Raw genomic sequence first — 14,388 nt, 5'->3', positions numbered from 1 at the left:
GAGGGACGCCCGGTATATCCTAGCCGTACACACTGATTGCTGGGACCAGTTTGTCTTTCACTGGTCCTTTTGATGGGGTCGTCAGAGTGACAGGGATACTCTTATCAACTGATTCGTACACGTATCTATGTGGAAGTTGGGAACTAAACATTATTAGTCTTCCGTGTTTGGAATGTTGCGTCGGTCTGTTTTGTTCAATAGTAATGGTTTCATTTTTGATGAGTCACTTTGTAGGTCAGCAAAGCGGCATACCAGCGATGAAGCCTCGTCGAGTTCGGATGAAAAGGTGATTCGTTATTTTCTTCTTTGATGACTGCTATAGTGCATAGGTGACGGGCGTTGGCGCCAAGTTCAAAGGATTCTTAAGTTATGACTCTATTTTTTTGTTTTTTGGTTGATATTTCTTTGTGTATAAGCTAGTGTTCTGTTTTTGGTTTTGTCAGGTTGTCCTATAATCCTTGTGATATAAAAATAAGACACATATTACGATGAAAAAAAAAGAGAAACGGGAAGGAAGCGAAGACAGTGGTCGTCGTGTCTTGCATCGCGCGGCACGCGGAGCACACGCGAGGCGGTCGGTGAGATCGATGGTCAATAAGAGGAGGACAAGTACTCCCCCGTTTCTAAATATAAGTCTTTTAAAAAATTTCACTAGGGGTTTACATACGGAACAAAATGAATGAATATACACTCTTAAATAAGTCTATATACATCCGTATATAGTCCACTGATAAAACCTTTGGAAAGACTTATATTAAGTCTATATACATCCGTATATAGTCCACTGATAAAACCTTTGGAAAGACTTATATTTAGGAACGGAGGGAGTACGTGCCAATCTCCCCACGTGCGTGCGTGCATGCGTACTTCGCACTTGCTTGACCTGCTCTGCTCCTTCCGGCGCGTTTCCTCGCGGCGGCAAAATCCTACGGTGCGTGCGTGGTTAAATTGCTTGCCGCCGTTGTGGAGCAGATAGCCTTGGACTTGTACGTCACCCGTGACATGACTTCTCCCCGTGCTCCCCAAGTTGCCTCGATCCTTCTCTTCTCTTGCTTTTAACTTTTCCGCGGTTGCTTCAGCAGCTTGCATGCCAAGTCAAGTCTAATCTTCCTGGCCGTCCATCACGTCCTACTCTATATATAACGATCGGGCACGCGCCTCAACCCTCCCACAAGTGCCAAAGCATTTGGAAGCATCATCCATCCATCCACCCTACTCTCTCTTACCTAGGCTCCCACACCCTCTTACCTCAAAGCGAGGCAGCAGCTAGCGGCGGCGCAGCAGCAAGAAGAGAGGAGGAGGAGGTGATAGGACATGGCGTCGATGATGGGAGGAGACTTCGTGGAGGCCTACGTGCTCAAGAACGCCTACAAGGAGAAGATGAGGCGCATGGACCAAGCCGAAGCGGCGGCGCTCGACGACGCCAAGAGCGGCAAGGACGACAAGCATGCCGCCGGCGCCGTTGGAGACAAGAAGAAGGCTGCTGGTGGTGGCGCGAGCGGCAGGGGAGGATTCTTTGGCCTTATGAAGAAGAAGGTGCACCCCAAACCCAAAGCGGCGGCGGTGGCGGCTACTTCCTCTTGATTGTATTACAGTACTGTATTTGCCATGCCACGAAGTTGTAAGCCGCAACTTTCTTCTAGCTAGGAGCGTGTGTGTGTGTTAGTTTGTTCTTCCGAATCCAAGGAGGGTGTAAAGCAAGTTCTTTTGTTGATTGGTCAAACAAACTTGACAGAAATTATGTCAAGAATAATCCTGCATTATTTGAGTTGATCTCCGTTTTTTACCTGTCTGCGCAATATTCTGCACCTACCATGGTAGCTTGCTAGCCGGGCTCGAATTGGAAAACACATAGCTATGGCGGGTCATCTTGGCGCCCACCACATCTACTTGCGTAGCTCCGGTGGGGCTGTTTTAGCATTCGCCACACCTTGCTTTCAAAATTAGCAATGGCGGGTGACATGCAACGCTCGCCACTAACGGGGTTCACGTATGAGTTATTTTCCAGAATTGTGATCTAGAATAAAATAAGAAGATACTTTTGGGATAAAGCATCGCCGTCTCGAGCACAAAACTAGGCCGAGGCCCTTTTGCTCTCCATTAGAGAGATTATGTTGGGGAAACTTCCCTTCAGGAGGGAAAATAGAAGCTATCATCATCTCCAATGTCTCCTCCTTCGTGGGAGGACCAATCTTCATTAGCACCATCTCATCTCAAGCTCTAGTTTATCTCTTGTAAGAAATCTTTGTCTCAAAATCTCAGATTGATACCTGTGAGTTACTAGTAGCGTTGATTACATCTTATAGTGGTTTATTTGGTGAAACATAATATTTTCAAATGCTTATTCGTAATTATCATACCTATGATCTTGAACATGGTGACGATTTGTGAGTAGTTACTTTTGTTTCCGAGGACATGAGAGAAGTCTTGTTATAAGTAATCATGTAAAGTTGGTATTCATTTGAAATTTTGATGATATGTATGTTGTTGCTTCTCTTAGTGGTGTCATGTGAACATCGACTACAAGATACTTCACCATGTTATAGGCGTAAGGAAAGGCATTGTGGAGTAATAAGTAGATGATGGGTTGCTAGAGTGACAGAAGCTTAAACCCTAGTCTATGTGTTATTTCATAAGGGGCCGATTCGGATCCACACGTTTTATGCTATGGTTAAATTTATCTTAGTTCTTCTTTCGTAGTTGCGGATACTTGCAAGAGGGGTAATCATAAGTCAGTTGCTTGTATAATTAAGAAAACACCTTAGCATCGGTCCACCCACATATCAAATTATCAAAATAACGAACGTGAATCAACTCAACATGATGAACATGACTAGGCGGAAATTTCCATGTGTCCTCTGAAGCGTTTTGCTTCATATAAGAGTAATTTCAAGTATGTCCTTTGCAACAAAAAGGATTGGACTATTTTGCCGCACACTTGTCACTATTGTTACTTGTCGCTTGTTATGAATTATCTTGCTACAAAACTATCTATCACTCCCACTTACAACATTTGTAGAGAATACCCTGTAGAAAATTATGACATGGAGAAATGCCCAATGTATCTTAGCCGTACAGAGTGATCATCGGGACCGACTTGTCTTCGACTGATCCTTCGGGTTGATGGTGAGGATCAAGTATATGACCTATATTCCTCACTATTAAAGGAATTCAAAGAGAAAATTCCATCAGAATATCTGGAAGCTAGTGGCAAGAAAGATGTTAGTCGTCGTCTTAGCTGAAAGTTAGTGAAGAAGGTGGGGTCGTTGTGGCAGGCATGACAAAAAGACAACTCTCACCAACTGATTCATATATGTATCCATGTGAAATTCTGAACCAACATTATTAGAGCATCAACAGCCGCAGATATTAAATCTGACCCCTCAAACGTGGACAGTGACCGGCCATGTCTCAAATCTTCTCCTCTACATCCGGATGTCTCATATGACAAACCATCAGTCCATACAAGAGCATTTCAACCACGAAATTGACGTACTACGTAGATCAAGTGACCTATAATACCCTAATCCTCGTCGGAGATGTCCACTATCTCCGTGCCCGACTCCAGATACATGGGAGGCAGCTGCAGCTTCGGCTGCACCGCTCTACCTCCGCCTCTGCGTCGAGTTTGGTGAAAACACAACGGTCGTTGCCTGCTTTTGTTGGATGAACTGTCGATTGGTCTCCACATAGGTGTCATCCTGGATGGACTCCAGGATGGCCTGCTGCCCCGCCATCTCGGCCTATTGGGCGACCGAGAATTTTGCTTCTGCCTGATTCATGTTTTAGCCCGAAATCGGAGCCACTTTCTCCTCCTCCTCCTACGGCTCCTCCTCCTCCATCGGAGCAGATGTTGCTCCTCCTTGTGTAGTTTTTCATTTGGCTTCTGCTGGTATGGAGGCAGACCGGTTGCGAGGCAAGCGGTGTGCCTCGACCGGATATTCTCCTTGATCTGGAAGCCGCACTCCAACATGAGCAAAGCATAGGTCATCTTCTTTTCTCGGGCCATGGCGAAGGAGGACGACATGTGATGAATGGCGGAGCAGGAGAGTTGGTGGATGAGCTCGAGTTGGAGGCAACAAGAGGGAGGAGTTCGATGTGCCTAGAGTTGGGGGACGCCGACCTGTTTGAATAGCCGGACTTGGCCATGAACGACAGGCCAGAGGGCGCCACACGACATTCACACCCTTACCGTAGGAGATGTACGTCAGACCGGTGGGTTTCCGGGCGATTCCGTGTGGGGCCCCTCATCAGTCCGACGTGGTGAACGCACCCACATGCCCCGAATGCATTTTTATGTTTCCATATCCGTTTTAAATTTGGGATGAATACGAGGGATGCCAGTTAGCAAGGACATTTGATACCCATTTGAGAGGCTCGTTTGGATCGCCTTTTGTGATCAAGGAGTGACCGCGCCGTCCATCCGGATATTTGAGATGAGTTTAGGACACACGGATGTAGATTCTCTTGGAGCATCTATAGTCGGACTTGGCAAATCCAACCCCCTGTATGCCCGTGGGCGCGTCCACGGCCAGTGCCCGTCGGACCCTCATATGTTGCGCCACAGATCCACATACCTCAAACGCAGTCCTCAAATCCATGCAATCCATGCACGCCAATGACCCAATACACAATTTTTGAATTCAATAGTTAAAAAAGTAAATGAAATCATAGTTCAACAAACCGGACATGCCAAAAAAAATCAACGTCCGAGTTACAAGGGGTGCTTGTCCGATCACTGCTCGGACGAGTTCATCCATGCGTCCTGCACTGCGTGGGCAGGCTTCTTTGCCTGCATCCGTGTAACGACCCGAACCTGATAAGATTAGATCGCTATGTGCTTATTGTGCTAATCCCCGGATCAATAGCTAGCACACACAGTACAAGATCTAATATGAAAAATAAACCACATGTCATAATGTTACATCGCAAATCTAGAATTTAATATAATACATACCTCCATAGCTCAAGGATAACATACACACAAAACATAGCGGAAAAGCAAGTAAAATCTTCATGAAGTCCATCAACATCACACGCAAATGCTGAGTATAAACATCGTAACCCTAAATCGTAGCACTCACTCATCGTACAATATCTGCAACATGATAAGTTGCAGCCACAAGGGTCAGTACGTTCAATGTACTGGCAAGTCACACAAGAAAGATATAACAGACCTACATCTACATGTAGGGTATATCAAGAGGACAATGTAGTGGTTATTTTGCAGAAAAGCTATTTTTTCCTGATAACTACACAATAGTCAAATTTTAATTTTGTCTTGCTACAGTTAATACATATGGTTGAATGGGCAATCCAATTCCAACCTATGCCCATCATTAAGTTTCCCACTCAATTTTTATTAAGGTATCATCTGTCAAGATCATCCAACAACTATAATGGTCTAGCTGCTCAAAATCGCCTGTAACCGGGGACATGGCTAATCATGATCAGTTTTTACACTGTACAGTGGTTAGTACGCTTTACCCACTGGACTCAACCCGAAGATTGAGACGAAGTCTTTCAAAAGTAGTCACCTAGTCCCACAGAAGGCCCATCCCAACTATCATAACTACATCTGTTGGCACATTAGGATAAGGTTTCCACAACTGATCAACTAAGCCAGAGCCCGTATAGCCAATGATCGCACATGGAAGCTACTAGTCACTAAGTCTGTCTGATCTTTTTGAACCTATGCGGCATTCCACTTACATTCAGCGGGTATAAACCATGATGTTCTTGAAACCACCTAGCAATACCACATCCGCCCAGAGGTGAATTATATATATATATATATATATATATATATATATATATATATATATATATATATATATATATATATATTAAATTTCAACACAAATTACATAATAGTCCTCACATAATCTCAATGAATACATGAACCAATCCCCGTCTACACAGCATAGCAAGAATACACTACCACGATCTACATAAGGATCTACTAAGCTGGATCTCAATAGCAATAACATACTACCATAATATTCCTACACATGCATGATATAGTAATGTGATGTAGAAATACATGCATACAAAAATAGGGTAAAGGATGATCAAGGTGTAACTTGCCTTATACACTACTGTTGTAGTTAGTGGCACTCACAATCCTAGCAAAGTTAATATTCATACTCTGGACAATCTACACGTTTCAACAACACAACAAATAAATCGCCACAACTCAAATAACACAAAACATACCAAACAACGATAAATTATTTTAAAATTCAAACAACAGTAGAACATTAGGAGGTATTTATAATGTACCGGCTAATAGGATCAGAACACAAAAGGAATCAACTCAATTGGATACACGGTTTGAAAGATATATGGCCTCCGGAAGATTGAATTCAAATTTGAAAGAATTCAAATTTAAACAATGCAAAAGTGTGGAATTTTACTTCTTCCAAATTATCCTGATAAATGCGAGTACGTACGAAAAAGAATCGGTGAATTTGCACATGCACATCTCAAGTTATAGGCAAAACAATTTTTTATATGAATTTGTTTGATTTTTTTCTGCCATGGCAGCATTATGGGGCCAAATTCACTGCTTTGATCTTTTTCTGAATGTTAAGCCAGATCTGACACCGATGGGGAAAAAAATCGGATCTGACCTTTTGTTACTGCCGGACCCCTTGGCGGTAGGGTATAACAACCTACTGCCGAGGTCCCTGGCGGTAGGGTAGCACGCCTACCGTAAAAAGAAATCTTAGTTGCACATACAATATGTGTGCATACCTACCGCGAGACACTATGACGGTAGGGTTACACATGCTACCGCCAATCCCTCTGACGGTAGGCCATTTTCCTATCATCAGGGACCTTGTCGATAGGTTGTTATACTGTACCGCCAAAAGATCTCGCGGTAGCAAAAGCGTCAAATTCGATATATTTTTTTCTTCACCGGTGTAAAATAGGACTTAAGGTTCAAAAAAAGGTTAAAACAGTGAATTTGGCCGCACTATGGGGCTGTTGTTGCCGTGGCTACTCTGTTTGTGCGTGTGCGCGACGTGGCACATTGCTACTAGAAGAAGTTGTTTGCTGCGGAGATTATAGGGCGGACGTACACAAATTAATGGATAACGGTTCGGCACGAAAAAAAACAATAACGGGTGATCTAATCTCGGCCATAGGCTGCCGACCGAACAGAGGAAGGTGCGCACCAAAGAAGAACAAAGGAGGTGGTGCCGGACTTGAGGAAGATGACAGCGCGGGCGGCTCGCACGTCGACCGTGGAGTCGCTTAAGCGGATCTCCGATACTCCTAGAAGACGGACCAAGGTAACGCGGACGACAGAGAACTTGAAGACGTCCACGGAGAGGACTGGGGACTGCTCCCGCGACGGCACCTTCGGGCTGGAGTCAAGGTGGCGGCGATCTTCTTGGAGTCCGAGCCGATGCGGTCGCCACGGTGCTCCCCTGCGCGAATTAATTGCTGAGAAAGAGATAGGAGACATATGGGAACAAAATAGGAGGAAGAAGGAAGGCTTGGGACTGTTGGAATTAAGCACGATAGCCTTGTCCGGCTCGGACAGGTACAATCACCATGTAGATTAGGACTCGTACTGCTAGCTATTGCTGTTATATATATGTGTAATCTATTCCTGTAATCTCAGATCAATACAAAGCAATAGATCAACACGACCGACAAGGCCTTGGTTTAGCCATCCAAAACCCAGCGTCTCTTGTTCTCGTGTGTGCGTTTTGCCTGCCGGTGACTCGATCTAGCTAGTATACGAAGCTAGCTAGCCACCTCTGCAAATCCATCCAGCTAGTTCTATGCCTGGTTAGCTACGTTGTTGCGTACGTGTACGTCTCCGCGGAAAGTAGTCGCTGGAGTTAGCACGGACGGGACCAAGCCAACAATTGGTATCTAGAGCTAGGTTGATCTTCTAGTAACGGAAGATCATGTCGGAGGACGACAAGGCCAAGCAGCTGGCGGCGTACTCCGGTGCGGCTAAAGTATTTGCTGCTCCAGTGAGTTCGTCATACCCACGATTTGATCGCGAGAACTTCGGGATTTGGAAGGCCCTGATGGAGTGTGGTCTCCGCGCCAACGTGTTGTGGGACGCAGTCGATCCAGGAGGCGACGCTTTCAAGAAAGGAGGAGCCGAGAACTCGAAGGATCGGCAGGCGGCATCGGCGATTTACTCGGTGATGTCGATGGATGTCCTCCAACACCTGATCGCCAAAGAAATGGCGAAGGAGGTGTGGGATACCTTGGAGCTCATGTTCGAGGGACACGACCGCGTCAAGCAAGCCAATCTCCAAACTCTCTTAAGGAAATATGAGACTTTGGTCATGGGCGACAATGAGTCCGCGGACGTGTTCGCTTCACGCGTCGCTACTCTCGTCAATCGGATCCGCACACTTGGAGAAAACCTCACGGAGGCCTTGGTTGTCCGTCGGTTCTTGCGTGCGGCTCCTCCCCGGTACGTGCAAATTGTCACGGCGATCGAGCAGTGCGTCGATCTCGCGACACTGTCCATTGATAATCTCGTCGGACGCTACAAGGCTCACGACGAGCGTATGCGGTATAGTCTCGGGGACGGGAAGAATGATGAGCATGTCATTCTCACGCGGGCTCAGTGGCAAGCGTTGGACTCAAGGAAAGGAGGTGAGGGCTCAAGCAAAAACACTCGCCAAGATCGTGCGCCAAACGAGCAAATTCAGAAGAACGCCAGCGACGGCGCTCCGAAGAAGAAAAATAAGTTCGACAAGCGCAAGATCAAGTGTCACAACTGATTCATAATGAGGCGCTTCAAGTCGGAGTGCAAGAAACCACCGAAGGAGAAAGCTTTCATGGCCAAGGAAGGCGATGATGGCGACATGATGCTCATGGTCGAAGTATGCGAGCTAATGGACGAGGATAGTCCAACTCCTAAGGCGCCAGCTACGGAGGTTGTTACGCTCATAGAGATGGCAGTTTATCTTCATGACAAGAAGAGGATGAACTCAGCGAGGCACGTGTGGTACCTCGACACGGGCGCTAGCAACCACATGACCGGCGACAAGGACCAGTTTTCTGAGCTCAGACTTTCGGTGGGAGGCACGGTTCGGTTCGGCGATGGACGGACCGTTGACATCGCAGGCCGATGTACTGTCATGTTTGAATTGAAGAATGGCGGTCACAAGGTACTCACGGATGTTTACTATATTCCCAAGCTAAAGAGTAGCATCATAAGTCTTGGCCAGCTCGAGGAGCGTGGTTGCAAGATTGTGCTCGAAGATGGCTATCTATGGGGGTATGATCGTCAGAGGATGCTAATCATGAAGGTGCAGAGGTCACCGAACAGACTTTACATCCTCAACTTGTCTCGTGTGGATCCAATATGTCTCTTGTCGAGCATGGATGACTCGGCATGGAAGTGGCACGCACGCTACGGACATCTAAATTTCCAGGCTCTTCGGCAACTTGGAGAAAAAGAGATGGTACGTGGCCTACCGTGCATCGAACATGTCGACCAAGTGTGCGATGGCTGCCTTATTGGGAAACAAAGGAGGGCCCCGTTCCCAAGAGAGGGAAACTTTAGAGCGAGTAAAGTTCTTGAGTTGGTCCACGGAGATTTGTGCGGGCCGATTACACCGGCCGCCCCTGCCGGAAATAGATATTTCTTGCTCATCGTTGACGACTTCAGCAGATACATGTGGATTGTATTGTCGAAGACGAAGGATCAAGCTTTGGAAGCCTTCAGGATAGTAAAAATGGCGTCCGAAGTAGAATCCGAAGCCAAGTTGAAGGCCCTCCGTACCGATCGGGGGGGGGGGGGGTGAGTTCAAGTCTCATGAATTCACAAGATTCTGTGAAACACACGGGATCAAGAGGTATCGTACGACGCCATATTCACCACAGCAAAATGGTTTGTGGAGCGGAGGAACCAAACTGTGGTGGCGATGGCACGGAGCATGTTAAAGAGTAAAGGCATGCCCGGCAAGTATTGGGGTGAGGCGGTCAATACGGCCGTTTATTTGCTGAACCGGGCTCCAACCAAGAGTGTGGTTGGAATGACGCCGTACGAAGCATGGTACGGACACAAGCCGCGGTTGATCATCTTCGTACTTTCGGGTGCGTGGCGCATGTGAAGACAGTGGCGGGGCATACTAGCAAATTGGCAGATCGGAGTACTCCAATGTTATTGGTTGGCTATGAAGCGGGCACAAAGGCGTACCGTGCGTGCAACCCCTCGAACAACCAGGTAGTTGTGACCCGTGATGTGGTCTTTGAAGAAGCGAGGTCATGGAATTGGAACTCCACCGAGCAAGTATACCCGTCATCAGATGACATTTTTAATGTCGTTTACGACGAACCTGAACATGCAGAAGGTGACGATCAACTGAAGACGTCGTCGGGACAGAGCGATCCTCCGAACACAGGCGCTACTAAAAACACGCCAGCTAGTTCGGCCGTGTCGCTTGAGCCCACGATCAGCACGTCCCCTAGCGTTGCTGGGTCTACATGCAGCAACCGAAGCAAGGGAGCCATACAAGCTGCAGCCTGCAGCACGCCTGACAGCTTTCCCCGTAGCGCCGGTAGCCCAGGCCGTGGCACCTCTCCTGGAGGTTCACGTGATGGTGGTATGACCCAGAGTCCACCAAGCCACGTGCATGGGGCTGATGGTTCTCTTGTACGTGCACCAGTTTCAATTGGTTCACCTCATGGATGTGTAGCCAGCCCAGGGGTGCTCCAATCGCTAGAAATCAGAAGTGTGGCAACTTCAGCAGAAAATTCTTCGTCTTCGACGAAAGAGGAGGCGAGGGAACGTCCGCCAACACCAGTACGTCTTCAATCAGTGGTGGATTTATATCCGAAGGAAACATTTCGAACCATAAATCCGGTGAAAATTAAAAGAAGAGGACGACAATGTTTGCTTAGCGTTGAGGAACCGACAAAGTTTGAAGAAGCAAACACGGAGGAGTGTTGGCGTCATGCTATGGATGAGGAGTTGGGGTTGATCCTAGACAACAAAACATGGGAGCTCGTGGATCCTCCCAACGGCCATAAAATTATAGGGCTCAAGTGGGTGTACGAGGTCAAAAAGGATGCCGATGGAAATCTTTTGAAGTACAAAGCAAGGCTCGTAGCTAAGGGATACGTGCAAGAGCAAGGTGTGGATTTCGAAGAAGTGTTTGCTCCAGTTACAAGGATGGAATCGGTGAGGCTAGTTATAGATCTCGCGGCTCAAGAATCTTGGAGGCTACATCACATGGATGTAAAATCCGCGTTTTTGAACGGGGAGTTGGAAGAAGAAGTTTATGTCAAGCAACCATCGGGGTACATCAAAGAAGGAGAGGAACACAAGGTGCTGAAACTACACAAGCCATTGTACGGGCTATGTCAAGCTCCTCGGGCATGGAACATCAAACTTGATCGTACACTGTTTTCTCTTGGTTTTGAGAAAAGTCCACCAGAGCACGCTATGTATAAGCGAGGCAAAGGCAAGGATCGTCTCTTAGTGAGCATCTATGTTGATGATCTTTTGATAACCGGAGCAGATGAGGAGGAGATCGCTAGATTCAAGCTAGAAATGAAGGAGCTATTCAAGATGAGTGATCTAGGGCTCTTAAGTTACTATCTCGGGATTGAGGTACAACAAAAGCCTGAGGGGATCACACTATGCCAGGAGGCATATGCAAAGAAGATTCTTGAAAGCTGTGGCATGGAGGACTGCAAACCAACTTTTGTTTCGATGGAGCCTCGTCTTAAACTTAGCAAGAGAAGCAAAGCACCCGTGGTTGATGCAACAGAGTATAGGAGTGTGGTCGGAAGCCTAAGGTATCTTGTGAATACATGACCAGACTTGGCCTATTCCGTTGGCGTAGTGAGTCGCTTCATGGAAGCACCCACGAAGGAACATTGGGCGGCTGTGAAACATATACTCACATATATCAAAGGGACAACAAATTTTGGTTGTGTCTATTCGAGAGGGAAGAAGGAGATGGTGGAGCTACTTGGCTATAGTGATAGTGACCTGGCAGGAGATGTGGACGACCGTAAAAGTACCTCGGGAGTGGCATATTTCTTGGGCGGGAGCATAGTGACTTGGCTATCACAAAAGCAGAAGGTGGTCGCGTTATCATCATGTGAAGCGGAGTATATTGTAGCTGCAACCGTGGCGTGTCAAGGTGTGTTTCTAGAAAGGCTACTCGGTGACCTCACAAACAAGGAACCGAAAGGAATGGTGCTCTATGTTGACAACAAGTCTGTGATTGCTCTATGTAAGAATCATGTGCATCATGACAGGAGCAAGCACATTGATACGAGGTATCACTACATACGGCAGTGCGTGGAAGAAGGCAAGATTAAAGTCAACTACGTTTGCACCGATGATCAGCTTGCAGATATTTTGACCAAATCTTTGGGACGACAGAAGTTCACGGAGATGCGGGGAAGGATCGGCGTCCAAGCTGTGAAGTGAGGACATCGTGTTTAGGGTGGTGATTGTTGGAATTAACCACGATAGCCTTGTCCGGCTCGGACAGGTACAATCACCATGTAGATTAGGACTCGTATTGCTAGCTATTGCTGCTATATATATGTGTAATGTACCCCTGTAATCTCAGATCAATACAAAGCAATAGATCAACAGGACCGACAAGGCCTTGGTTTAGCCATCCAAAACCCAGCGTCTCTTGTTCTCGTGTGTGCATTTTGCCTGCCGGTGACTCGATCTAGCTAGCATACGAAGCTAGCTAGCCACCTCTGCAAATCCATCCAGCTAGTTCTGTGCCTGGTTAGCTACGTTGTTGCGTACGTGTACGTCTCCGCGGAAAGTACACGTTGGAGTTAGCACGGACGGGACCAAGCCAACAATTGGTATCTAGAGCTAGGTTGATCTTGTAGTAACGGAAGATCATGTCGGAGGATGACAAGGCCAAGAAGATGGCGGCGTACTCCGGTGCGGCTAAAGTATTTGCTGCTCTGGCGAGTTCGTCATACCCACGATTTGATCGCGAGAACTTCGGGATTTGGAAGGCCCTGAGGGAGTGTGGTCTCCGCGCCAACGTGTTGTGGGACGCAGTCGATCCAGGAGGCGACGCTTTCAAGAAAGGAGGAGCCGAGAACTCGAAGGATCGGCAGGCGGCATAGGCGATTTACTCGGTGATGTCGATGGATGTCCTCCAACACCTGATCGCCAAAGAAATGGCGAAGGAGGTGTGGGATACCTTGGAGCTCATGTTCGGGGGACACGACCGCGTCAAGCAAGCCAATCTCCAAGCTCTCTTAAGGAACTATGAGACTTTGGTCATGGGCGACAATGAGTCCGTGGACGTGTTCGCTTCACGCGTCGCTACTCTCGTCAATCGGATCCGTGCACTTGGAGAAAACCTCACGGAGGCCTCGGTTGTCCGTCGGTTCTTGCGCGCGGCTCCTTCTCGGTACGTGCAAATTGTCACGGCGATCGAGCAGTGCGTTGATCTCGCGACACTGTCCATTGATGATCTCGTCGGACGCTACAAGGCTCACGACGAGCGTATGCGGTATAGTCTCGGGGACGGGAAGAATGATGAGCATGTCATGCTCACGCGGACTCAGTGGCAAGCGTTGGACTCAAGGAAAGGAGGTGAGGGCTCAAGCAAAAACACTCGCCAAGATCGTGCGCCAAACGAGCAAATTTAGAAGAACGCCAGCGACGGCGCTCCGAAGAAGAAAAATAAGTTCGACAAGCGCAAGATCAAGTGTCACAACTGATTCATAATGAGGCACTTCAGGTCGGAGTGCAAGAAACCACCGAAGGAGAAAGCTTTCATGGCCAAGGAAGGCGATGATGGCGACATGATGCTCATGGTCGAAGTATGCGAGCTAATGGGCGAGGATAGTCCAACTCCTAAGGCGCCAGCTACGGAGGTTGTTACGCTCATAGAGGAGGCAGTTTATCTTCACGACAAGAAGAGGATGAACTCAGCGAGGCACGTGTGGTACCTCGACATGGGCGCTAGCAACCACATGACCGGCGACAAGGACCAGTTTTCTGAGCTCAGTCTTTCGGTGGGAGGCACGGTTCGGTTCGGCGATGGACGGACCGTTGACATCGCAGGACGATGTACTGTCCTGTTTGAATTGAAGAATGGCGGTCACAAGGTACTCACGGATGTTTACTATATTCCCAAGCTAAAGAGTAGCATCATAAGTCTTGGCCAGCTCGAGGAGCGTGGTTGCAAGATTGTGCTCGAAGATGGCTATCTATGGGGGTATGATCGTCAGAGGATGCTAATCATGAAGGTGCAGAGGTCACCGAACAGACTTTACATCCTCAACTTGTCTCGTGTGGATCCAATATGTCTCTTGTCGAGCATGGATGACTCGGCATGGAAATGGCACACACGCTACGGACATCTAAATTTCCAGGCTCTTCGGCAACTTGGAGAAAAA

The 14,388-nt window shown here is 47.5% G+C and overlaps 1 protein-coding gene across 1 annotated transcript; it reads left to right on the top strand.

Moving 5' to 3' along the window:
• Nucleotides 1–1,176: 1,176 nt before the first annotated feature.
• LOC123403379 lies at nt 1,177–1,763 on the top strand. Its single transcript, XM_045097319.1, has one exon. The coding sequence runs from the start codon at nt 1,315–1,317 to the stop codon at nt 1,582–1,584; it is 270 nt and encodes an 89-aa protein (XP_044953254.1). The 5' UTR covers nt 1,177–1,314; the 3' UTR covers nt 1,585–1,763.
• The last annotated feature ends 12,625 nt before the right edge of the window (nt 1,764–14,388 follow it).

The sequence above is a fragment of the Hordeum vulgare genome, chromosome 6H, assembly GCF_904849725.1.
Source record: "Hordeum vulgare subsp. vulgare chromosome 6H, MorexV3_pseudomolecules_assembly, whole genome shotgun sequence".
Lineage (NCBI taxonomy): Eukaryota > Viridiplantae > Streptophyta > Magnoliopsida > Poales > Poaceae > Hordeum > Hordeum vulgare.
The sequence above is the reverse complement of the archived record's forward strand: the minus strand, read 5'-3'. Positions and strand labels throughout refer to the sequence as shown.